The sequence below is a fragment of the Talpa europaea genome (assembly GCF_964194135.1).
Source record: "Talpa europaea genome assembly, chromosome: 5".
Lineage (NCBI taxonomy): Eukaryota > Metazoa > Chordata > Mammalia > Eulipotyphla > Talpidae > Talpa > Talpa europaea.
In genome coordinates this window covers 94,051,116-94,077,519 of record NC_140071.1, presented here as the reverse complement: position 1 = coordinate 94,077,519, position 26,404 = coordinate 94,051,116, and the positions used below count along the sequence as shown (strand labels likewise).

Below are 26,404 nucleotides of genomic sequence, written 5' to 3'. Positions count from 1 at the left end.
GTTAAGTCTCAGCACTATGAAGCTGTATGCAGCCTCTGCAGCATGAGTTCCATGCCTGGCCAGGGAGTTACCCACATGGCACAGCAGACCTCTCCTATCTCACCTGCTGCTCTCCTCAGCAGTGTATTTTAGTCAGTCTGCCTGTTTCGTTCCCCACTCTGTCTCTGGTGAATCATCTCACCCCCCCACCACCCACACCTCTGGCCTATACCCCAGTTCTTGGATGCATAAATAAATAAATCTTTAAAAAAAAAATCTCTCATTCATGGCAAAATACCCTTAAACTGCCAGGTACGTGCCTAGTGTGCAAAAAATAGGCAAATATCAAAAGTGAAGGTAAGCAGATGTTCAAAGGCGAAAAATAGGTTCTAGCAGATAAACGAGGAACCATGCATGAAAACATCACCTGTTCTATAAAAAAAGTATTACTATAAGACTGATCTCCAAATAGGTTCTTGTGTTGCTCTTCAATACCAATTTTTTCAACAATGGGGAGTTTAGCTTTAAGTAAAACGCACAAGACTATCTATTTACCTATCCTTCATAAATGTAGAAATTCAGAAATGTACAAATATTTGTTTTCATAAGCACTTAGAAAAAAATCCTTGATTTCCTACTAGATTTTCTGTTTCAATACCTTGATCTTTCAAGCATCAAGCATATACAGAAAAATCTCTTTCCAGAGAGGAAAAAAAATTCAGAATGAATCATGAGATTCTGCTGACTAAATGCTTAGGGAGAAAAATCTAAATATACAGTTACTTAGTGCCTGACAACAGTCTTCACATTTTTCACTTCCTCTCTTGTATATATTGATACTACATGGGATTCCACTAACCTTTTACTTTCACTTTCCCTAAACAAGATTCACTGTAAGTATTTGGGAATGCCTTCAATAGTGCTTCCTTCTTTCACCAAGCAGAGTTAATGGAGGCAGAAAGGGGAGAGGGAGAATAAAGGAAATAAGCCATAGGCTGTTTCCATGTTCTTGCCAGCTACTTCCCCCAATAAACTACCAAATAACAACCTTGTTCTCATTAAAGGTTGAGATCCATTTTACTACTTGGCCCCTCAGCAAAAGAATTTTAAAGTGTAAAACAGTGGGGTGGAAAGCAACAAAACTGGGGCCTCCCCGGTGGTGCAGCGGTTGAGCGCTGGGTTGCGAAGCTGCCCGCAGCCTCTGCGGCGCCGGTTCGATCCCCGGCTGCTCCCCGGCCACCAGAGGAGGGTCCCACATGGCGCGCAGACCTCTCCTGCCGCCCGCTGCTCCCCTCAGCAGTGTACTTAGGTCCTTCTGCCTGCTCTGCTCCCCGCTCTGGCTCTGGTGAATTCTCTCACCCTCCCGCGCTTCTGACTGTACCCAGTGCATGTATAAACATAAACAAACAAACAAATAAAATAAATAAATAAAACATGCCCCTATTAAAAAAAAAAAAAAAAAAGAAAGCAACAAAACTTCTATAACAAACGAAAGGTGAGAAAGGTGAAAGACAGCACTAAAAATTAAGTACTTTTTGTCAAAGATACCAACCTGAAGAGACAAAGGATTGCTTCCATCTTGAGCTTTATTCCAACATGCAACGAGCTTCTCCACATTCCCTGCACATATGTAGCAGAGACAAGCCTGGGTCTGTAGGAGGCTATCACCTTCACTTTCAAGCCTGGTTCCCAAGAGATCTAAATATAAAAAGGAAAATAAGATTATACTCAAGGCAATCTGTATATGAGGTTTGAGAAGTCCAATAATATTTTTGGAGGTAGAGATTAAACTTAACAACTAATGAGCAGCAGGTAGAAACAAAATCATTCTGTCATGTCCATGCTCAGTAACTATTATAGGAATGGAAGTGTGTGACAAGTTGTATATAACACAATGTGACAAGGTTCGAAATAGCTAGCTATAGAATAGATTTCTATCATTTATATTAGAAAAAATAATAAATGGAAAAAACATGTGAACAGAAAAATCTTAATGAATATTTGACCCCATTTCATCACATCAAATGCTTTTGTAGTAGCAGACTAAACTATGGCACATAGTAATTAGGTCTAATAAAATTTATGATAAAATATCTTACAATTTTTGTGTTCTATTACTACTTTCAAGGTATTCTTTTAGGGATATCTTAAATACTTTAAAGGTTGTTAATTCTTACAATAGCAGACGGTGGCCTTTATTGTTCAAATAATGATACTTACTCCTTAGTTACCAGTTAAGGTCTTTAATGGTGCTTTCTACTCAGATGCTATAATTACTAACTTTATCAAGTTAACATTAAAAAGTGACTGCTAATTATGTGCCATTTTACATATAAATAGACTGAGGCTTTAGAAAGCAGTTTTTCTTAGCGCATACACCTAGTAAGTGGTAGAGGTAAGACTTCCATGTCTGATCTATCTGAAACCAAAATCACTGAGTAGTATAATTAAAAATAATGACTAGGTATAGAGAAGTAATATAGTTAATAATTCTGAGAAAAGTAGTTGAGAACTTCTTATTTGCGATTTCTAAGTTTACATCAATTTCTATTAAAAATTGTCATTAATCTTATCTATAATATACCATGCCATATAAATATGTAATAGAAATATGAAGCTCATTTTCTTACCACAAAGGGCTGAAAACTCATCTGGTTTAGCGTAAGTCAAAACTGCAGCTAAAGCCTCTCTCCAATTTTTAAGGTCACATGACTCAACAATCTCTTTCCAGTTCTTCATCACCACTGCAGTAATTAGCTTGGGAAAAAAGGAAACAAAGGGAAAGTTAAAATCCTTTATTAATGAAAATTAGTTCTCACTATTCAATTATGTCTCTCAAAAAAACTACACATAACACTTCATGCCGAATAGGGCAGCAGCAAATAAATATCCCTGAACCAACTGACCTAAAAGGTAGTATTATTTTTCCTAAAAAAAAAAAAAAAAAAACCACACAAAACACACTTCATAAAATGCTGAGAAAGAAATGTATAGGGTGCTATCAAAACATTTAACAGGAAGATATGATTAGGTTTGATGAATCAATAAAAATTCCCTGAACAACAGACATTTGACATATGAAGTCAAAATTAACTTTCTCGAGAAGAAAAAAATATAAAAAACAACCAGGCCAAAGGAACACTATGTGCAAAGTGCAGAGGGAAAAGGGAACATGGCATATGTGAAGAACTGCAAGGTTACCAGTGTGGCTAAAAGATTAATAGGGCAGAGACATGAAACAAGGCTGGGAGAAAGACAGCAACCAATGTGGTGGGACGGAACAATGGGACAGCTTTTATGGAAAGGAATTAGACATCAAGCAGGGACTTAAAAATGTTCAGAGCCTCTGCACCAGAAATTCTTTTCCAAGAACTACAGTCCTATTAAACAATTAGAAATTCACACAAATCTTTAGACACAGGATGCTTATCACTTTTGTCTATATTAGGAAAATAGGAGAAATGGACTAAATATTAAAATAAGGGAAATAACATCCTTAATACAGAGCAATCAGAAAATCTTTATTAAATAAAAAAAGATAAAATTAGTTAAGAATCCCTAATGAATATATAATATATATAATCCTGATTCTGTTGTAAAAATTCTACAAACACACAGAAAGAGGGATGAAAGGATATGTACTGATCTGATGGAAGAATCGGGAGGTGTTCAAATGTTTATTTTTAAATTTTTCTAAGTTTTCTACAAAAAAATATGAAAAACATTTTTCATTTAAAAATAACCTATGCAGGGCCTCCCCGGTGGCACAGCAGTTGAGCGCTGGGTTGCAAAGCTGCCCACAGCCTCTGTAGCGCCAGTTCAATCCCTGGCTGCTCCCCGGCCACTGGAGGTGGGTCCTGCTTGGCACGCAGACCTCTCCTGCTGCCCGCTGCTCCCCTCAGCAGTGTACTTCGGTCCTTCTGCCTGCTCTGCTCCCTGCTCTGGCTCTGGTGAAATCTCTCACCCTCCCGAGCTTCTGACTGTACCCCATGCTTGTATAAATAAATATATCTTTAAAAACAATAATAATAATAAATAAAAATAAAAATAACCTATGCAATATGGATGGAGTTAGAAGGAATTATGCTAAGAGAAGTTAGAAAAAGAAAAACAAATAGTGGATGGTGTCACTTATCTGTGGAATATAGAGAAACCAAAGGGTTAGGAAAAGTCAAACTAAAAAATTAACCCTTGAAAGCTCACTAAAGAACTGAGGCAACCAGAGTTAGGAAAGAACACAAAGGAATATGGTATTAGATTATGGGTGTTTTGGTGGCAGGTAGACTATGGTAATAACACCTGAAGAGGGGGATCCTATACTTCTAAAATATAAACAATGATGTAAGACAATGTCACCTCAATAAAAAACATGAGAATAAAAACATTATACATGCAAAAAACAAAAATTGGAATAATCATGCCAAACTGCCCACAAATATCTATTTCCAGGTCAAGGAATTATGGGTGGATTTTTTGCTTTTTATTGCTTCTTGCATTTTAATTATCTATAATAAGAATACATTGCTTTTATAACCAGATACTATTATTTATGTATTTTTAAAATAACATACCCTGGTAATTTTGCTTTTAGACTTTGCAAAATATTTTTTCTGAGTTCGAGCCAAGAGTTCTTGTCCACCTGCTATGGCCAATATAATGGCATCAGCCATGCGGTTATCATGTAAACAAAGGTCAACTGCACTTTCAAAATTACCAGTCAGCAAAGCCTGAGTAATTAAACCATCAATATCTGCAATAAGAAAACAATACACAACTTAAATGAAGTTAGTGTTAGAAGGAAAAATACACATATCAATTTTTACATGCACACATATTAGAGAACACAATACTAATTTCTGAATAAAAATGGTGGATTAATTTCTAACATAAGCTATTGAGATCTACGGAAAACTCCTGAGGTGTATGTAATAGACATTCCGGATTGTTTAAACTGGATTAATAAAGATCATTATACAGTTTCTATCACACAGGTTCTAAGAACATACCATCATTTCCAAGGCACTGATTACATGTATAAGTGATACTGAGTCTTTCTTTTCAACCCTCTACCATCTATGACAAAGGTCTCTAAGTGGAACTTAGGGACTATATGCTTTCAAATGGTTAAAATAAATTAGAAATCAAAACCAATATGGGCAGCTCTTGTTCATTAAGACTGCTCATCTCTGTCTGTCTAGTGGGCATCAGTCTTTCCTTGTTCTCCTTTCTTCAATAAACTTGGGGGGAAAAAACCCAATATGTACTTACCCCCACTGATGGAGATGTTAAATGTTCCTCTAGCTGATGGTAGAAAATCAGGTTCTTGTTTTTCATCTTTAATGTGCTAGAGAAACGAAACCAGAATGAAACCATGCAATAGTAGTAAAACAAAATTTATGTATGATTATTCATCCACTCCTTAAATGGCATACCAAATTACTCCAGAAAAGTTCTCAGATCCAAGTTTATACTTAAAATTTATGACTTTCCTTTATATAATCAAAAATAAAATGCAAGGTCACCAGAACTAATAATAGCCTAACTTAAGTATACATATCCATTATTGGTAGCTCAGAAGTTATTGAAGCTAAAGAAGCGTTTTCTTAAATAACTCAGCTTGAAATACCCAAAATAAACAAGTTTTAAATGATACTATATTGAGATTTTTTAGTTGACTTTTTATTGAAATACAATTGAAGTATATTAGTTTCAGGTATACAAAGATTTGATATTTGCATATAATACAAAATGGTCACCACAATAAATCAAGTAATCCACACATAATTACCAAAATTTTTCTTGTAGTGAGAACTTTTAAGATTTATTTGATTCATAAAGTAAAAATCAAAATCAACAGGCAACTATAAACCAGAGACATACTACAGTGGGGGAGAAAGGAATAGGATCAAAACAAGGGAGGGAAGAGCACAAGGGACTATGGTGACAGTTTATGGGTGAATGGGAAGTGGGAATTTTACAAGGATTTATGGTCAACTATGGTACAAAAATGAAAAATTATGCAAAAAAATAAAATAAAAAAATAGATAACCTAATAAAAAAAAGATTTATTTAATTCAACTTTCAAAAATACAGTATAGTGTTACTAACTACAGTCACCATGCTATACATTACATTCCCATTACTTATTTTATAACATATTTGCATTTTAAAACAAGCTTGCTTCCTACACATCTGAAAATTTCTCTCCATTAGTTTTAACTAGGTTCAGTTTTTTAGGTCTTTTTATTTTAATTTAATCAGACATGGGAAAAAATTGCTTGGTGTCCTTATATAAATGCAATGTGAACACAGTATTACACTGCTTATGAATATATTCAATTATATATGTTGTATTCTCTTAAATTAGTCGTACCTGGGACAGCAGATTGGTTGGGTAAAGAATCAGATTCTGAATTTTTTTAAACATTCAGATTCTGTTTAGAGCAATTCTGCTATAAATTTCTGAGACTGTGCAATACTGAGTAAAAATAAATTCAAAAAAAATTTCTGTGTTTAGAAGAAAATAAACATAATGGAGGCATATACTGGTGAATATTTCAAGTATTTTTTCTGCATACAAAGTTCAAAAGAAGACAAAAAATATATCTAAGAAATTACAGAGAAATTTTTAAAGAAAAACATAGTTGTATTACATGAGATAAAAATATCTGTCTTTTGTCTTTTGTTATTATGCTATCTACATGTGACTACAGCTGCCTAGCATTCAAAGTCAGAAGCGTTTTGGTTGGGTAATTTTACTAGAGCACAGTACATCATCTGTAAATATTCTTAATTAGTTAATACCGACTACTACAGGAGAATAAGTATAACCTTAATTTTCTCAACTAAGAGAGTTTAAGACATCAAAAACCAAAAAAAATTAACTGTTATTCATATTAATGCTTAATCAAGATATTGATCCAGTTATATTCACTAACAAAAAACTTGCCCAAAACACTTTTCTTGTAACTCAATTTTTCAAATTTACTTTCTAAAAACAATTAATAAATCTGTTTATGTACTTCTGAAATATACATAAGGGCAAAGTATGCAGAATTCATAATGTGTTAAGTATCTTCAACGTGTTACTGTTTGACAAATATTATCAAGATAAAGGGGAACATTTTACCTCCTTAAGATTTTCCAAATATTCAAAAGTACACATTGATGACTACAGTTTTGTTAAATAGATATTATTCTTACTATTAATTCATGAGTATATTTCCAAATATTTCTTTGATTATATAGTTCATCTACTTAATATAAATGAGAGTACATATCCATAATGTATCCCACAATTCTGTCTAAATATTCCCAAGATTAGTATAAACTTTTAGTAAAATTTTATCCATATCCTTTATGCTCAGTATAAACAAATGCTAGAAGATTCACTTCTGAAGAAAATATTTATTATAATCATCTTGTTATAATCTTAAATTTACTAATTATTTTATAACTTAATAAAAGATTGTAAGAAATATTTTAGTCAGGATATACCCATAACACAAAGAACAATGAAAAAGTCAAAAGTGAAATGAGAAGCAAGAGTTTGTTGATTAATTTTCCACGAGTAAATATAATTAAAAAGGAAGAAAAGTAAATTATAGAACTATTAGTGGTTTAAAAAGACCCACAAAATTAAAAGGAAAAAATTAATGATACAACTCTGTGTTCAAGGACTCTTTTCAATTAGTTATAAAAATTTTTCAACTGCAACTCATGACATGTTTACAGAAAACCATGACAATCATTTTATTAGTGAAAAATTCCTTACTTGGATTCAAAGTTCAAGACTAATCAGAAATTTATGCTACAGATAGTGGGCTCTAAATATTAAATATTAATGTACCCCCCCAAATTAACTTTACATACAATGAATGAAATGTGGATTTCTGAGTAAATCTATTCTCAGTTTGTCATTCTGATATCCATCTTACCAGATTAAATCAATCAAACATCAACTGTTAATTTTAAACCATACAGTCCAGAAGCTAAGTCAAAGAACTAAAGATTTCTGAGATGATATTCTGTCATTTAGGTAAATCAATTACTATCCTAAACATCTCTAAGAAAACAGTATGTTCCAACTTTATTTTTCACAAGAAATCAAGAGAATTTTCCATATTTCAAGGTGAGTTAAACAAATTATTTTTTTCTAATATAATTAAAAATGAAAAAAATAAGTACCTCTCCCAAGAGCTGCTCTTCAGCAGCAGGGCTCTCTTCCCCATCACTCTGTGCTACTTGGTCAGAGTCTTTAAGAGCCTTTGGTACACAAAACAATCACAGAAGTTGAAGAATATGATGTAGTGTTTAAAAGTTATTAGTGAACAAAGAAGACAAAAGACCCAACCAACAACATTTAGAGCTAGTTTTATCATAAGAAGCAACATTAAGTAAATTTAGAAACACCATTGGAAGAAAAACAGAGGCATTACTGCTAAGACCTTCCCTTTCTTTCCTACCAAATGTCCCTAGGCAACACAGATCTTTACCTTAAGGTATCTGAGCAGTCACTGATTTAATTTTTTTTTTCCTTTAGCAAAATTCAAATACTGTAAGACAAATAAATGCTCTAACAAAACTTAGGCTATTTTAAAAAGAGATTTATCCATTTACAGTATTTAGGATATTCACTTTTTTTTAAATACTGAGAAGTAATAAAACAGACTTCTGAATTACATTTCCTTTGTTATGACCTAAATTTTAAAAAGCAGCTGTTTTTAAGGTCTTCTTACCACATCAGGTCCATCCACTTTGTTCAAAGTCAAAGCAATCTGAAATAAAAAGAATAACCCACCTGCTGAGCTTCAAAATTCTATTTGAAGACATACATTAAATGTTCACTGCTCATAAAAATCCACAAAAATTCAGAATAGAGATAGTATATTTAAGAAAATAAATTTAAGAGTAGTACATTTAAGAAAAGAATGAGACCTGGACAGAACTGGTTTCTCAATACTTCTCATTTCCACTACATGGAGTTCTATTGATCACATCATTTCACTTGCTATTCAATCACAAAACTAACCTACCGTGATTTCAGGAAAATACTGTAATAGATTTTAAAAATATTTCTTCAGTTACTCACTATGGGAATAACTGCTATTTCAAGTATTTTGACAATTAAATTTCCTCATTTTTGCTGTAAGATATGCAGTAAAATTTTCATAATTAATTCTTTACAAACCTAAAAAGTTAAAGCACTGATAAGTTTACACTAATAATGAAAGTTAAATATAAAATAAAAATATAAAGGAGTGAGAAAAGACATAAACAGGAAGCAATGGGGCTGCGATAGGATCCTAGGTCCATCTGACATCAAAGAGCACTAATTCTGTTTCTAAAAGGCACCATGAATGCAAGAACCTTGTAGTGCTATAGAAAAGTTTAGTTCCTTTTAGAGAACTACAAGGGGTTAATTACAATGTCAAAGAATCTAACATTTCTTTCAAGATTTCCAAAGTCAAGAAGTCTTTTTAATGCTGTTCACATCAACATTTTCTTTAAGGAGAAAACTCTAAAACTAGATTTACATTTATGATTTCCTCTTTTTATTTTTTTTTTAAAGATTTATTTATTTATTTATACAAGCACTGGGGACAGTCAGAAGTGCAGGAGGGTGAGAGAATTCACCAGAGCCAGAGTGGGAGCAGGAGCAAAGCAGGCAGAGGGACCGAGGTACACTGCTGGGGGGAGAAGCGGGTGCCATTCCCCAGCTGCTCCCCGGCCACCGGAGGAAGGTGCCTCATGGCTGGAGAGGTCTGTGCGCCATGCGGGACCTGGGACCCTCCTCCGGTGACTGTGGAGCAGCTGGAGATCAAACTGGTGCCGCGGAGGCTTCGGGCAGCTTCGCAACCCAGCGCTCAACGCTGCGCCACCAGGGAGGCCCTGATTTCCTCCTTTTAAAAGGGATTCTAAGGGCCTCCCCGGTGGCGCAGCGGTTGAGCGCTGGGTTGCGAAGCTGCCCGGAGCCTCTGCAGTGCCGGTTTGTTCCCCGGCTGCTCCCCGGCCACGGGAGGAAGGTCCCTCATGGCGTGGAGACCTCTCTGCTGCCTGCTGCTTCCCTTAGCAGTGTACTTCAGTCTTTCTGCCTGCTCTGCTGCCCCCTCTGGCTCTGGTGAATTCTTTCACCCTCCTGAGCTTCTGACTCTACCCAGTGCTTGTATGTATGTATGTATGTATAAATAAATAAATCTTTAAAAAAAAAAAATAAAAGGGAATCTAGGTTAAAATATTAAACAAATCACCTGGACTTGTTTATTCAGGTTCAATTAAATTACCCTTGTTTCAAATTATTTACAAGTTACTTGGCAGGTGGAACAACTCAATTAGGAATTGTGAGTTAATGGCATCAACAGTTGGCATGAAAAATTGAACTAGCACCCTAGTTTTCATCACTTAAGTTGCAGTAAACTCAGTAATCTCCAACAGTTTCTCTCTTTTTTTCCACCCACAGAGCCCTTGGTTATATACACTCTTAAAATTTAACTGTTACTTCCAGTATTTGAGGCTTACAATATCTTTTAAGGCTCAACTGTCCCTGACCCAGCTCTTCAAATCAAGTTTGAAATAAAGGGGATTCTGGCAGCTTACAAATCTAGGTACAAGGTAAAGCTTCACATTTAAAAATATGTATTCACGGGCCTCCCTGGTGGCCCAGGGGTTAAAGTCTCAGAGCTATCAAGCTATCACCAGCCACCATCATGGTGTATGGTGTAGCAGACCTCTCTTGCCTGTCCTGCTGCTCCCCTTAGCAATGTATTTCAGTCAGTCTGCCTGTTCTGCTCCCCACTCTGTCTCTGGTGAATCCGCTCACCCCCTGCACTTTTGGCCTGCACCCCAGCGCTTGTATGCATAAATAAATAAATAAATAAATCTTTAAAAAAAATAAATAAAGGCACTTATGAAACTGGGGTGGGGGAACCTTGGTAAATACAGATTCCTGTTATATGTTTATTGAAAATTATTTGAGATAATCTATTTAGAACTTTATTTTAAAGAGCTACATGTTATACAAGTTATTAACTTTTCTCTTAACTTTCCCAAAAGTTTACCTTCTTTCCTAGGTCTTCTTTTCTGTACCCTAGAAGTTCAAGGTATTTGCCACGAGAATCATCTTCAAAGTTTACCTTTAAAAAAAGATTATGTTAAAACAATGACCTGTATTAAAAGCCCACATTTTAATTAATTGATCAAATTCCAAACAGAATTATTAAAGGTATCTGAAGTCTAAAGTATCAACCAGAAGGTTCACGATGAGAAAGATTCCAAATAGTTTTTTTAAAATAAATTATTTTTAATAATAATTATGCTGGTAATTGATCATCCTGGTTGACTAAAGTTTACTTTCAAACTATAATTTTGGTAAATACATACTAATTCATGTCCAAAAGTCATATGAATAAAAAATGCACACTAAGTTGAACATTCAACTCCTTAAAGCTCTTTTGCAAAATTTATACTTAATTACACTATATAAAAAGAAATTCTCTCATTTTAGAACTTGGTATCATTTGTATTCAAGATCTGTTTTCTTTGGAAAATTCAGTATCAAGAAACAGACATTCCAGTGGAGGCACAATGACCAACCAGAAAATTCTATCTGCTGGTCAATTCAGTATACATACTGACTTTAAGTGCAACTCAGTAAGAGAGGAGAAAGGTTTACATATTCTTTCCGCTACAGCTCATCCTTCTTTTCCCATTCTCCTTAACTAGAGCTTCTATACAAATGAAATTATAATTTCATTTCCCTATCATTTCATTGTAAGACACTCTAAATTCTAGTTTTAAAATAGACTTGTTGAATGTTGTCTCTGTCAAATACATTTATGATATTGTCTTACATACTTATTAAAAAAGTGCTTCACATTAGGCTTTTCATTGTCCAGAAAGAAAAATTCTTGATATGAAGTTAGTAGTGTGTTCTTTTTAAGTTTTCTTTAATTTCATCATGAGGTTCCCAACATCACAGTCTTCCAATTGTTTTTTTAATATGCTGTTTTTTAATAAACACACTTAGCAAATAATGGGAATAGATGAACTATGCAGATAATGATAATAAAATTGTCTTAATATCAACTTTACCTTCAAAAAGGACCACACATTTTTTTCAAACTCAGTCTGGGAAGCATCAATTTTTTTCTGACAGTAGTTGACAAATCCTTGTGACTGCACGACCTGCTGAAGTTGGTCGGATCGGCTGAGGAATTCCTTTTCTGTCACAACCTGACTGATGAATACGTGGCGTTGCTGCTGCTGCTGCTCAGCTCCTTGCTGGGAGGGCATTTTGACATTCTCAAAGGTAACTAGTTTGCCTCCAAACTATAAAAGAAGAAATGAACAAAATCAGTCTGAACAACAAAGATGTAGCCAAAAAATGTGCTAATTTTAAACCTGCTTATGGAAAAAACTGTGGCCTAAATAGACACCAATTTAAATAAAATTAGCTGATATCCTTGCCCATGCTCCACAATCTGACTCCGGACTTCAATTATACTGCTACATAATAGCCACCTTCCAGATAAAATGTACTATTTATTGTACTCCACAATTTCTCACCTATTTGTTTTCACTGCCTTCCACATATGCAATGCTACTTCCCTTTAAGGCCCCAAGCAAATGTCATCTCTTCCATCCTGATAGCCTCAGTTTATCACCTATTTTTTTTTGTTTCAACTTTTTTTTTTTAAGATTTATTTATTTATTTATTTGTTTGTTTGTTTATTTATGCAAGCACTGGGTACAGTCAGAAGCACGGGCGGGAGGGTGAGAGAATTCACCAGAGCCAGAGCAGGGAGCAGAGCAGGCAGAAAGACCGAAGTACACTGCTGAGGGGATCAGCGAGTGGCAGGAGAGGTCTGCACGCCATGTGGGACCCTCCTCTGGTGGCCAAGGAGCAGCCGGGGATAGAACCGGCGCCTCAGAGGCCGCGGGCAGCTTCGCAACCCAGTGCTCAACTGCTGCGCCACCGGGGAGGCCCTTGTTTCAACTTTTAACTGCACATATTTCTGTACTAGGCTCTAAATTTTATTTTATTTTTTTAAGATTTATTTATTTATTTATATAAGCACTGGGTACAGTCAGAAGCGTGGGAGGGTGAGAGAATTCCTCAGAGCCACAGCAGGGAGCAGAACAGGCAGACTGACAAAGTACACTGCTGAGGGGAGCAGCGGGCGGCAGGAGAGGTCTGCGTACCATGTGGGACCCTCGCCAGCCTATCGGGATCGAACCTGTGCTGCAGAGGCCGCTGAGAGCTTCACAGCACTAAGCTCAACAGCCTGCGCCACCAGGGAAGGCCCTCTGATCTCTTTTGTTCCTGAAAACAGGAGATGAAATCCCCCATTTCTATCTGTTCTCTCTACTCTTGGTGGAAACGAACATCTTCATTATCACAGATGGGAGTCAAGGCCAAGAGAATTCTGTACAAATAAACTTGTTAAAATAATTATCTCCCTTTAGTCTATATATTTTAGTTACTTTGTACAACTGGCATTCTTTGTCCAATCTCTTATATAAACAACTCAGGTTTTGCCACTTGTTTGGTTGTTCATTTTCCTTTGGAGGTTCATACACACATGTAAAAGCCTGTATGCTCTAGTAAAAGCTCCAAAAATCACTGCAATCAAGAAATGTGCCCAGATGGTTTTAGCTTAGGATTCCTCAAACTTCATTAATCATAGAATCTTTTTTCTCCTAGATTTCTATACACTTAGCTGAACTAGCTTCCTAAATAACTCAAAGACTGATATTTAAAAACAAAACAAAAAAACCAACCTGTACGTTTTTTTCCTGTATGTTTTTAATCTTCTTATGTCAATTTATTTCTCCCACTCAGCCAAAAATCCTAAGAGGGTAAAGTTCTTCCTCCCTGACTTTAATCTTTGTCTCCTTTATTCTTGTATTTTTCACAGTATATAATATCTATCTTAAACATAACAGGCAGACAGCTAATATCTAATATATTTATAAAAAATGAACACAGGAAAAGAAGGAAACAGGACCAAATTTGGATCTGTATACAACTATGGTCTTCCCACGAACTTATTAAATGTATAATATGTTCAGTGTTTGTTATGTCAGGCATTGTAGAAAATACCAAGATATAAAAGTAAATACAACTATCCTTAAGAAACTTGAACATGAAAATAAAACTGAATACAACAGACACATAAAATATTAACGGAGATACAGATGACACCACTCATGTAAGTTCACAAAATGACAAAACTGCTGAGTTTTCTGGGTTCTAGGAAAGTTGGAGAAAAGTATACAAGTGAAACCAGTTTTTAACCAGTTTTACAAGATGATTAAATTTATTCAATACTGGGTGCTATGTAATATTAATATTACATTACAGAATTACAATAATATGAATGATGTATTAGTTATCAGTTTTAAAACTGACCTAAGCAAAAATAGAAAACAAATATTGCAACTTAAGACAATAAAAATATATCTAAAATCTTAGTAAAGTAAAAATAATGCAACTTACAAAAATTTCTAAAAATTTAGCAAGAAAATAATTGAAAAACTTGGAAGGAATTACAAATGCAGCAATTTAATGTTGCTTAGAAAAGTTTAGATTAGGTGGCCTAGGGGTTAATTCTCAGAGCTATCACTTCTATAGCCTGAGTTCAATTCCCAGCCAGGTTGCTAACCCATATATGGCACAACAGGCCTCTCCTGTTTCAACCACTGGTCCCCTTAGCAGTGTAAACCTGCCTGTTCTGCTCCCACTCTGTCTCTAGTCAATCTCTCATCTCCTTGCACCTCTGGCCTTCACCCCAGTTCATTAAAAACAAAAAGTTTCGCGCTGGAAGGGATCATGCTCAGCGAAATAAGCCAGAAAGAAAAAGAAAAATACCGGATGGTCTCACTCATAGCAGGAATCTAGAAAACTTAAATAAGGGACCAGGAAAATGAATAACTATAAGAAAGTGAAAATCAAAATCAACAAAAAATCTATGAACCAGAGACACTTTGGGGGGGGGGGGTGGAGGGAGGGGAGGGATTGGGGTCAAAATGGGGGGATTGAAATTGTATGGGGAATATAAAAATAAAATTTATTATAAAAAAAAATAAAAAAAATTATCAACTTTCTACAATCAAAAAAAAAGTTTCAATTAATATTACGTAGAATTAATATATCAATATCAAAACATAGATATTTAGGTAAATTATTTACAAGATAATCACAAAAATAACTAAAAATTCTAAAACTTCAATAATGGTAACCAAAAGATATTTGAGGGGGACACTTAACATCCCACACCTCCTATCCACAGAGAGAAGGAATTTTCATGGTAATCTATAAGGGAAAAACAGAACACTTCTAGCCGCTCTCTCCCTCATACTCTCCTGGGAAAGGGCTGACTACACTGACATTATTTTCAGTGAAGAAATAAAGAATATTTGCATCAACTCTTTAGGGATTCTTTTTGTGTCTATCATCCTACACAGAGCTCTAGTCCACACAGGTAAGTTGTCTGTACCTTCAAGGAAAGCCCTACAGAGCCTAGGTCTACCTGTGATAAGGTTGCTAAGGCTGTTTAACAGGGACAAAGCTAACAAAATATTTACTGAATCAGACATTGGGAATATAGTATAGGCAAACAAAACAGATGAAAATCTAGCTGTTAGAGCCTATATTCTAATTTGTTACAAGGTCCACTAATGGTTGCACATCTAAATTACAATCTCCAATCTACCTTATAAATCTACCTACTAAATAAATCTACCTACTAAAACTGACATTTTGATTTTCCATCTAATTTGGTTCCAAACTCATATGTGAAAGAAAGGAGTGTTACTTATCTTATAAAGATGCTCACTTTTCAGTCCCCAAATAAATAAATATTAATTGGGCTCCATTTTAGGCACTGGAAACATACCTATGAAGTAGACAGCCTAACTGTACCCAGTGCTTGTGTAAATAAATAAATAAATAAAAAGTGAAAACAAAAAAAAGTGAAAATTCCTAAATTCCTTAAACAAGCAAAGATTCAAAGGCAGAGTGCAGATAATGAAGAAGACCAAGTAAGAGGGATGGTGAAGGTTAATTAAATCTATAGAATGAATTTATGAGTGACATAATTAAAAGTCTATTTCAGAAAGATTACTCCTGTATACGTAGTATAGACTGAAAGGGGTAAAGACAAGCAATAGATATGCAATTATGTAACATGTAATCATGTTTAAGTGGAAAAAATGAAGAGAATTAACACTATAAAAGGTGAAATAAATCCATGTTATTTATAAAGAACTGAAGGATGAATAGGAGAGGCCAAAGGAAAAGTTATGAGCTGTGTCAATAGAGGAATGACACCAAGAACTCAACAGTGACTTACAGAGGAAGGATTCATCCAGTTTTAGGGACAATGTATATACAGAATTCTATGACGTGTACAATTCTGTTCTGATAATATAAAAAGTTGTGGGGATGCTGAATAAAATGGTTTAAGTTTAAAGTCTTAATTTTAGACATTATTACCAAGAGACCAATTTTTAACATTATATACAGAAGGCATTTGATTAAACTGACATAATAGCTAGATTTATATATGCAAGATCAGACAATTTATTTCTTTGTACTTCTCTTTATTTGCAAAATGGAGGTAATTGTGGTTATTTTAAAAGTGGTTATAAAAACTATATAACTTAATATAAAATGTTATTGAAAATGTTAAAATATTACCTGGCACAAAGTATATAAGAAATATTTTTTAACTTTTAATATTACTATTAAAAAGATAGTATCATACCTGTAGGTTCAAGGGAGACAGTAACCCAATAATGGACAAATGGACTATTCTATGCAAGATTTTTAAAAACAGATGTAAACTGAGAATATTAAGGATAAGCCTATAGTATTTCTTTTTTCTGGTCTACAGAAATGGTGAAAGTTTTATAAGTTTCGGTTTGAGGACATTAATTTGGAAACAATTTCTTAGATACAATAACCAAAAAGAAGAGATAACAAAAGCAGTAATAGACAAAGGAGGCTTCTAAGCAGCAAAGGAAAGAGTGGAGTTTAAAGGAAAACTGAAGAATGTGAGAATATATTTACAAATGCTTTATCTGATAAGGAGTTAATATCCAGAGCATATAAATAATTCTTAGGGGCCTCCCCTGTGGGGAAGCAGGTTGAGTGCTGCACTGTGAAGCTGTCCTCAGCCTCCACAGCACCGGTTTGATTCCCATTCAGCCAGGGAGAATCCCACATGGCGAGGCAGACTTCTCCTGTCTCGCCCCTGCTCCCCCAGCAATGCCTTCTGTCCGTCTGCCTGTTCTGCTCCCCGCTCTGTCTCTGGTGAATCCTCCCACCCTCCCGCAACTCTGGCCTGTACCCCAACTCTTGTATAAATAAAAATAAATATTAAAAAAAAAGAATTCTTAAAATTCAACAACAAAAAACCCCAAACAACCTCATTAAAAAATGGACACAGGAGGTTTGTCCCTGGTAGTGCAGGGGTTAAAGTTTCAGCGCTATCAAGTCCTCACCAGCTAGCCACCCATCATGGCAAAAGATCAATCCCTGGCCAAGGAACTAACTCACATGGCACAGCAGACCTCTCCTGTCTTGCCTGCTGCAATGTATTTCAGTAGATCCGCCTGTTCTGTTCCCCACTCTGCCTCTGGTAAATCCTCTCACCTCCCGGTACCTCTAGCATAGACCCCAGTTCTTGCATTCATAAATAAATAAAATAAATATTTTAAAAAATGGGTATGGGAGTTGAATAGACATTTCTTCAAAGATGACACACAAATAGCTTACAGATGCATGACAAAATGCCTCACCTAACTAATCATTAGGGAAATGCCAATCAAAACCATCATCTCAAGTCCATTAGGATGCCTGCTATCTAAAAATTAGAAAGTAATTACTTGTTAGTGAAAATGTGAAAAAAAAAATGGAATCCTTGTGCATTTGCTGATAGAAATAAAAATAGTAAAGGTGGTATGGGAACCAAGATGGAGGTTTTTCAGAAAATTAAAAATAAAATTACCTTAAGATCCCATAATACCACTTTTGATATATATCCAAAAGAACTGAAAAATAGGATCTCAAAGTAATATTTGGAAAAAATGTTCATTGCAACATTATTTACAATAGACATAAGGTAGAAGCAACATAATTATCCATTAATAGGTTAATGGGCAAAGAAAATGTGGTGTACACACACACACTCACAAACGGAATACTACTCGGCCTTTTAAAAGAACCTTGAGAACAATATGCTAAGTGAAATAAGTTAATCACAAAAAGACAAATACTGCATGATTTCATTATATGAGAGATCTATAGTCAACCTCAGAGAAGCATAAAATAGAACATGATTATCAAGGGTTAAGAAGCTGTGCAATGGGCAGTTTTTGTTCAATAGGTATAGAGTTTGGGTTCTGCAAGATGTAACAGATCTAAAGATCTGTTGCATATAGTTATATGCTTTACAGTACATTTAACAATGAATAAGATTTTAAAAAATCTAGTGGAAAGGTTGTACAAAAAGGAGGATACCTCCTCCACCTCCCTACCCCAAAAACAGACAAAGCAGAAACAAGGACATCACATTTAATAAGAGAATGAGGGGCACAGGATGGTGGGAAGTTTGCACAACAATGTAAACATACTTAATGCCACTAAACTTTGTATTTTAAAAGGAGTAAAATTTTATGTTGTATATACTTTACCACAATTTTTTAAAAAGGGTGTAGTTCCCACCTCTTCTGAGAAATCCTTCTGATTGACTAAAAACCAGAAACCAGGCCTCCCCAGTGGTGCAGTGGGTTGAGCGCAGTGCTATGAGGCTGTCCGCAGCCTCTGCTGTGCAGGGTTCAATTCCCCGCTGGTCAGGAAGGTACCCACATGGTGCAGCAGACCTCTCCTGCCTCGCCCTGTGCTCCCCTCAGCAGTGTCTTTGGTCTGTCTGCCTGTTCTGCTCCCCACTCTGTCTCTGGTGAATCCTCTCACCCTCCCCTGCCTCTGGCCTGTACCCCAGTCCTTGTATAAAAAAAAAATAAATCTTAAAAAACAAAAACAAACCAGAAACCCATCCCGTGTGATCAATCCTATAATAACCCTTTACTAAAGATCCTTCTTGCTTATGGACCATAAAAACAAATCCACCTACTGAAAAGGAAGCACCAACAGGCCTTCGGATCCACCTGGGTGGCTTCTTTAGAGGCAACACTACGCTATGTTGAGTAGTTGGCTGTGGAATTTGTAACGGAGGAAGGGGCTGTCCTGTGCCAAAGGGATCCAAATTCCCAAAAGATGATGAAAGCTGAAAAAAATAAAGATGGGAGAATTTGTAACTTAAAAAGATTATATGTTTTCAAGTCATAGCTAAGAACATTTTTAAAACATAATTATTCAAATTAATCAGAACTGTTGATCAGTGAAGTCATTTTCAAAATCATTATATGATTTTGATTTATGCTTTTTTTCAGGTGTTATAACCCAAAACCTTAATTTTAACAAGTTTACCTTGTCAACTTGTTTCTGCCTTAAACCATCTGCACTTCCACCCATGATAGAATAAACACTGATACGCCCATCAAAGGAAGCAGCTGATAAGACAGCAGGATTTCTTGGACACCACTGAATATCAAAGCACCACTGTGTGTTGGTGGGAAGTTCATATAATACCTAGGTCAAACAAACAAAAGACAGTCAGAAAGTGGTACAGTCACTTTATAGCCAAACACCTGAATCAATATGATCAACAAGTGCCACTTGATGAAGCATTTTCTTTTTAGAAAGTTTTTTTTAGCCAGGAAAGTAATTATAAAAAGTTCCTTAACATACAACAAAAGTATATTATGCTGGTTTATTATGATAAAAAGAAATGCCACTCAAAATTTCAATCAGATTTGGCACAAGTTCATTTTAAAAATGGAGGGTTTTTTTCCTTTTTTATTGAAAAACAAGAATATTCTACTAGACTCAACTTGTTAAAATAAAAGATCACTGGTATCCTGTTTGTCTCTGCCTGTGTAAAGGCCAAACAACCAATTTCAATTTAAAGACAAACTTTAATCTTAAAAAGAAAGAATTCAAGCAGAAATTTCTCTTTTAGTCAATTGAAAAAAACATGTTTATATCACCCTTATTACAGTTTTGGCATAGACAGTTTCCTTTAGGTGGGAAAAATATAGAAAAACTATAAAAATGACACAAAACCTTTACATTGTAATAACTCTTGCTAATTCAAAGTTAGTGTGATGGTAACTAATGCTAATATGAGCACAGCTTTCATGGTTTTATGAATTAAGTTAAATTAGCTTAACTTTGGCATCTGGTGATATTTAAAATAATTTTTATGCAAAAACAGAATTAAGTGAAAAGATAATCTGCTCATTCTTGATGCTTAAATTGGTTGATGAGACACGCAGCTGAATCACTTTTCTGTTCCAATCTGCATTAACATCTACTAAATTTTAAAAGTTGCAGCCTGTTCTACAGGTTTATTCCTTCCAAGTTTAAGCACACACAAGTAATCTTAAGTAAAAATTCATTTAATCAGGGTCCTCCTGGAGGCGCAGGGGTTAAGGTCTCACGCTATCAAGCTATCCCACTGCAACATGAGTTCAATACCCGGCCAGGGAGCTAACCTACATGGTGTAGCAGGCCTCTCCTGTCTCGCCTGCTGCTCCCCTCAGCAGTGTACTTCAGTAGATCTGCCTGTGTTCTGTTTCCCACTCTGTCTATAGTGAAACTCTCACCCCGCAGCTCTGGCCTACACCCCAGTTCTTGTATGCATAAATAAAAATATATCTTTAGAAAAAAATTCATTTAACCAAACTGCATAGCTGAGAAAATAAGAACAATTTCCATAAATTCTGAACCCATTTTTGAAGGCACAGTGTAAAATCCCAGATTTTTATTCCTTGGTATACAAATCATATGGCGTAAAAATTATTATTTTAATTTTGTCTCTATCACTTTAACATTTCTATATTTTACAGATATTAATAAATGTGGCAACTTTAAGCTACAAATCAAATAACAAAAGTGCTTATTATAGATTTAATATTGTATTATAGATTTAATGCAAAACAAATTTAATATTATAGATTAAAACCTATCGAAGATACTCTTATTTTTACTAGCATCCCATAAAAGTAACTAGGAAAACACTTACAGTAATCTAAATTTAAAAAAAGATGAACGTGTAAAGCCATAGTTAAAATGTATGAACTCTTGTCCAATACTGTAAGAAAGGGAAACCATCCAACTACTAAGAATAAAATAATTTTAAATTATTTTAATCCAATTTTTAACCCAAAGCAAATAAAATTGTTATATAGCAATTACATTCAATAGGGTAAAATTTCCTACATTTAAATTATTACCATGGGAAGAGCATATGACAAATATTAATTATAAAAAGTATTAGATTCTTGTTATATTGTCCAGAAGAGAGATTAAAAACCTACATGTACTGATTTTTCAAGTAAAAGGGAATTATGAGGAATGGTAAAGCAGGAAAAAGACATCAACATTGAGTACTCCTACTTTGAAGACATGGGTTTGTACAGACACCACATGTAAAATAAATCAAGTATTTCGTGTCTAAATAAACATCTTATATTGGATATGGGGGCTAGGAGATAATTTTTACTTTCAAATATACTATTTCAATGACAGATTTTTCATGTTTGAAACAACTGAGCTTAGATAACGTTGCTGGCAAAATCTCTGCTCAATGACTGCTTCACATAACTCCATCTATTTTCCCATGTACTAAGCTGTAATAATGCACTAAAAAATCCATATGGAAAATACTTTTTTCAGCTAGAAATAAAATATTATAATAGCTATAAGCTTGAGAAACATTTCCTCCCCATACCTCTCCTGTATTTGGGTTAGAGCAAAGAATCTTAGCATCTTTTCCACAGCTTAGCAACAGTTCAGGATCAGCCATGCTCCAAGCAATTGCCAAAATCCCCCTATTAAAAAAAAAGGAAATGAAGCAATTTTTAATCTTCAGAAAAATCAAATACCCAAATTATTTCTAAATATGTTTCTTGAGAATATACACTAATAGAAGTTTCATTTCATAAACCATTTCAAAAGTGATTTGGTAATATGTATACTCATTTGATTATTACATTGCATTCAAAATAGTGCAAAGTATATGATAGCAAAAATGAAAACAAATGTCCAATGACATGAACTATATAATAATAAATTATAGATCATCTTGTGATGAAAAAATTAGTTGAAAAATTACATTATAGAAAATTATTTCTTACAATTAATGAAAAAAGGTAACCGTGTATGTAAATTTGTATAAAAATACATAATTACATTAAATATTTAATTGGAATTATGTAACTACAAATTAATAAATGCACAATAAATGTTCTGCCTTTGCATGGGTAGGAAATGCAACTATTTTACATTTTCTATGTTATGTTTACATTTTCTAGTTTTTATAATTTGCAGAATTCTTCTACCAAATGCAGCTTTTTAAATTTTTTCTCCCTGTTCTTTTTTTTTTCAAAGATTCATTTATTTATGCATACAAGAGAGGAGGCACGGGCCATTTATTTATGCATACAAGAGCGGAGGCACGGGCCAGAGATGTAGGGGGATGAGAGGATTCACCAGAGACAGAATGGGGAACAGAACAGGCAGACCAACCAAATACACTGCTGAGGGAAGCAGTGGGCGAGATGGGAGCAGTCTACTTCGCCATGTGGGTTGCCCCCTGGCCAGCCAGGGATCGAACTCATGCTGCAGAGGCTGCAGATTGCCTCATAGTGCGGTGCTTAATCCCTTACGCCACCAGGGAGGCCCCAGTTTTTTTAATTTAAAGAAAAAATTTAAAATTTGTCTCACAAAGTACTACAAATCTAAATAACAAAGATCTGATTTTATAGTTCTTTTGGTGTTATAAGTACTTTAATCCTAACTATAAGTTAGGATTAAGTACTTTAATCCTAACTATAACAAAAGTAATTATTGTAGCTATTTTGAAAATTCAGGTTACCATAAAGAAAAGTTCCACGCCAGGGAAAAACACTATTAATATTTTGTCTTTTCTATATTCATTCCTTTGTTGTTTAGAGATGGAAGAAGTTAGTAATACTACCATGCAATGAAAAAAAAAACTAGAAACCAGAATAAAAGTCTAGTTACTAGAAACTATAATTATGTTAGCATGTTTCTTAAAATAAAAGCATACAAATTCAGATCCCTTAACTCTGCTGGAAACATTTCTAAGATGCATGGTTTCTTAACTTAAAATTTCCCAAATATAGTTAAATCTCATTTTTAATTTGTTTGAGTTAATGGTGTTTTTTTTCTCTAAAAGTTGTTTTTAATTTGATAATGTTTCTTCAACTAAGTTCCTCTCAGAATTCAAGGAAAGATAGTATAAGAGAAGGAGCCATATTGTTTAAGAGTATCTGGTTTGTCCAAATATTCTTTTTCTTAAAAAGTTCAAATCTTTGGGCCTTCCCGGTGGCGCAGCGGTTGAGCGCAGGGTTGCGAAGCTGCCCGCAGCCTCTGCAGCACAGGTTCGATCCCTGGCTGCCCCCGGCCACCGGAGGAGGGTCCCACATGGGGCGCAGACCTCTCCTGCTGCTCCCCTCAGCAGTGTACTTCGGTCCTTCTGCCTGCTCTGCTCCCCGCTCTGGCTCTGGTGAATTCTCTCACCCTCCTGCACTTCTGACTGTACCCAGTGCTTGTATAAACAAACAAATAAATAAATAAATCTTTAAAAAAAAAAAAAGTTCAAATCTTTTTTAAAAAAGTATTTTTTAGAGGACAGTATTATGTCCACCCTCATATTCCTCACTATTCACTTAGATTTACCAATTTGGCCACACTGAACTATGTCCCTCCCTTTTTCATACATACATAGACATATATACACATATATATATTTGACCATTTCAGGGTTAATTGTAGTTATCATACAGGTCATCCTTAAGATTCATCTCTGTGGATAAGAAAATTCATCTATACAATATTTCAATTACATACTGAAAATATTTATTCACATGCAATAAATAACATATAATAATTTTTAATATATAGTCTATATTAAAATTTCCCCAACTGCATCAATAATGTTCTTTACAATTGCCTTCCCTGGGCCAGGGAGCTAACCCACATATGGTTACAGCAGATCGCTCCTATCTCGCCCACTGTGCCCTCTTTGTAGTGTATTTTAATGAATCCACCCATTCTGCTTCCCATTCTGTCTATGGTGAATCTTCTCACCCCCTGCACCTCTGGCCTACAATCCAGTACTTATACGCAGAAAAAAAAATTTATCATTGCCTTTCCCTGTTAGACTCCAATCATGCATGTCAAGGCATGTCAAAATTTCTTTTAAAGAAATCTAGAACAGGGCCTCCCCAGTGGCGCAGCGGTTGAGCGCTGGGTTGTGAAGCTGCCCGCAGCCTCTGCGGTGCCGGTTCGATCCCCAGCTGCTCCCTGGCCAAACCGGAGGAGGGTCCCACATGGCGCGCAGACCTCTCCTGCCGCCCGCTGCTCCCCTCAGCAGTGTACTGCGGTCCTTCTGCCTGCTCTGCTCCCTGCTCTGGCTCTGGTGAATTCTCTCACCCTCCCGTGCTTCTGACTGTACCCAGTGCATGTATAAACAAACAAACAAACAAAACAAAAACAAACAAATAAATAAACATGTCTCTATTAAAAAAAAAAAAAAAGAAAGAAATCTAGAACATTTAGGTTCTTATTAAGTATTTTAAAAAGTCACACAACTGGGTGGCACAAGAGGTTAAAATGCAGCACTATGAAGCTATCCATAACCACTGCTGCATGAGTCTGATCTCCGGCCAGGAACTAACATACATGGCGCAGCAGACCTCTCCTGACTCACCCACTGCTCACCTCAACAGTGTATTTCAGTCAATCTCCCTGTTCTGTTCCCCACTCTGTCTCTGGTGAATCCTCTTACACACACACTCCACCCCCCACACCTCTGGCCTGTATTCCAGTTCTTGTATGCATAAATAAATCTTTAAAACAAAAAAGTCACAAATTGTAGAGCTGGAAGGGACCTCAAGGTCATATAAGCCAATAGTTGCATTTATTAAAGAGTAGTAAAATGGAAAATTAAGAGAGGTTGATTGCTCCTACACCCACTATGATCTGTCTTGCTGAATTATGATCGTCCTAAAATTGGAAGCAGAATGTTGTGTTAAGAGTGTGTACTCTGGGAACAGGACTTTTGGGTTAGAAGTCATCACTTGATTATGTGACCTTCTAGTAACTTGTCAAGATAAAGTAGATTCCGAAGTTAATAAAAATCTAACAATTCAAAGTACTAAGTAGATGTGTTTTTTTTTTTTTAAGTTGTAATTTTATTTTATTTTATTTTTAAATAATAAATTTTATTTTTATATTCCCCATACAATTGCAACCCGCCCATTCTGACCCCAATCCCTCCCCTCCCACCCCCCACCCCCCAAAAAGTGTCTCTGGTAAGTAGATGTGTTTTTAAAAATTAACAAATCAAGTTTGTTGAAAGAGCAGAATGATACCTGGCATGTTTTTCAGAATGATACCTGGCATGTTTTTAAAAATTAACAAATCAAGTTTGTTCAAAGAGCAGAAATGATACCTGGCATGGTTTTCAAGGACACGAAGAGGAGAGGAAGCAAAGCGAAGATCCCACATCTGGACCACTGGTGACCTATCATCCTCAGAGGCAAGGACCATCTGCGTAGCAATATCAGGATGCCATGCCAAGCCAGAGCAATGCATCTGCAGAAAATTAAGACTCATGTTTTATCAATCATATTATAAGCCAAAATGAACTTGAGGAATATTTCTTTGTTTAAACAATAGAAAACACTAGCTCAGATTAGTATATTATTAAAAACAAAACCTAAAGCTACTAAATTTTATTAGTCCTAAAAGTAAAAAGTTTAAATGTTTTCAATTCACCTAGCTATGTGCTATAAAAAGTCAATCTACGTCAGACTAATTCTATGACAAGAATGAGTTTTCCAGTCAAAATCACAACTAGGAAAAAGTTTTATATACATTTAAAATTTAGCAGATTCAGAAAAATAAAGATAAAAGATTTCAACAACCAAGAACTCTTCGATAATGATAAAATATCAAAAGCAACATCACCATCATTTAAATTTTTACATCAAATTAACATTATTATTGAAAATTTCCTGGAATTTCTGATCTTACTGAGTATTTTAGAAAATGACTGAAATGCCTATCGTAGGCCTTACTCCACTGAAGCTTGTTTTAAAATTCCTCATTCATTGAAAAACAATACCCTGAAAAAAGTCTTTTAAATAGGTTTTTGTTCTTTTTGTCGTCGTTTTAAAATTTTGCATGTGTTCTCTAATCCAGGCAAATTCATTTTTGAAATGTCAAACTAAACAAAGTATTTAAAAATAATCTAACAAAACAAGGTCC

The 26,404-nt window shown here is 35.1% G+C and overlaps 1 protein-coding gene across 30 annotated transcripts in view; it reads right to left on the bottom strand.

Moving 5' to 3' along the window:
• SEC31A (SEC31 homolog A, COPII coat complex component) overlaps positions 1 to 26,404 on the bottom strand; it is a gene marked incomplete at both ends in the record, with an annotated part of 71,899 nt that overhangs the window by 27,102 nt on the left and 18,393 nt on the right. For 12 of the 30 annotated variants that reach the window (XM_084233689.1, XM_084233672.1, XM_084233680.1 and 9 more), the window contains 12 exons: positions 1,532 to 1,677; positions 2,610 to 2,736; positions 4,551 to 4,729; positions 5,248 to 5,323; positions 8,167 to 8,244; positions 8,718 to 8,756; positions 11,037 to 11,111; positions 12,070 to 12,306; positions 19,116 to 19,268; positions 19,472 to 19,633; positions 21,837 to 21,936; positions 25,587 to 25,729. In XM_084233689.1, coding sequence (XP_084089815.1) covers positions 1,532 to 1,677; positions 2,610 to 2,736; positions 4,551 to 4,729; positions 5,248 to 5,323; positions 8,167 to 8,244; positions 8,718 to 8,756; positions 11,037 to 11,111; positions 12,070 to 12,306; positions 19,116 to 19,268; positions 19,472 to 19,633; positions 21,837 to 21,936; positions 25,587 to 25,729 — 1,515 coding nt within the window. The remainder of the gene's footprint in view (positions 1 to 1,531; positions 1,678 to 2,609; positions 2,737 to 4,550; positions 4,730 to 5,247; positions 5,324 to 8,166; positions 8,245 to 8,717; positions 8,757 to 11,036; positions 11,112 to 12,069; positions 12,307 to 19,115; positions 19,269 to 19,471; positions 19,634 to 21,836; positions 21,937 to 25,586; positions 25,730 to 26,404) is intronic. The other 18 variants (XM_084233690.1, XM_084233695.1, XM_084233684.1 and 15 more) reach the window with 3 other exon arrangements.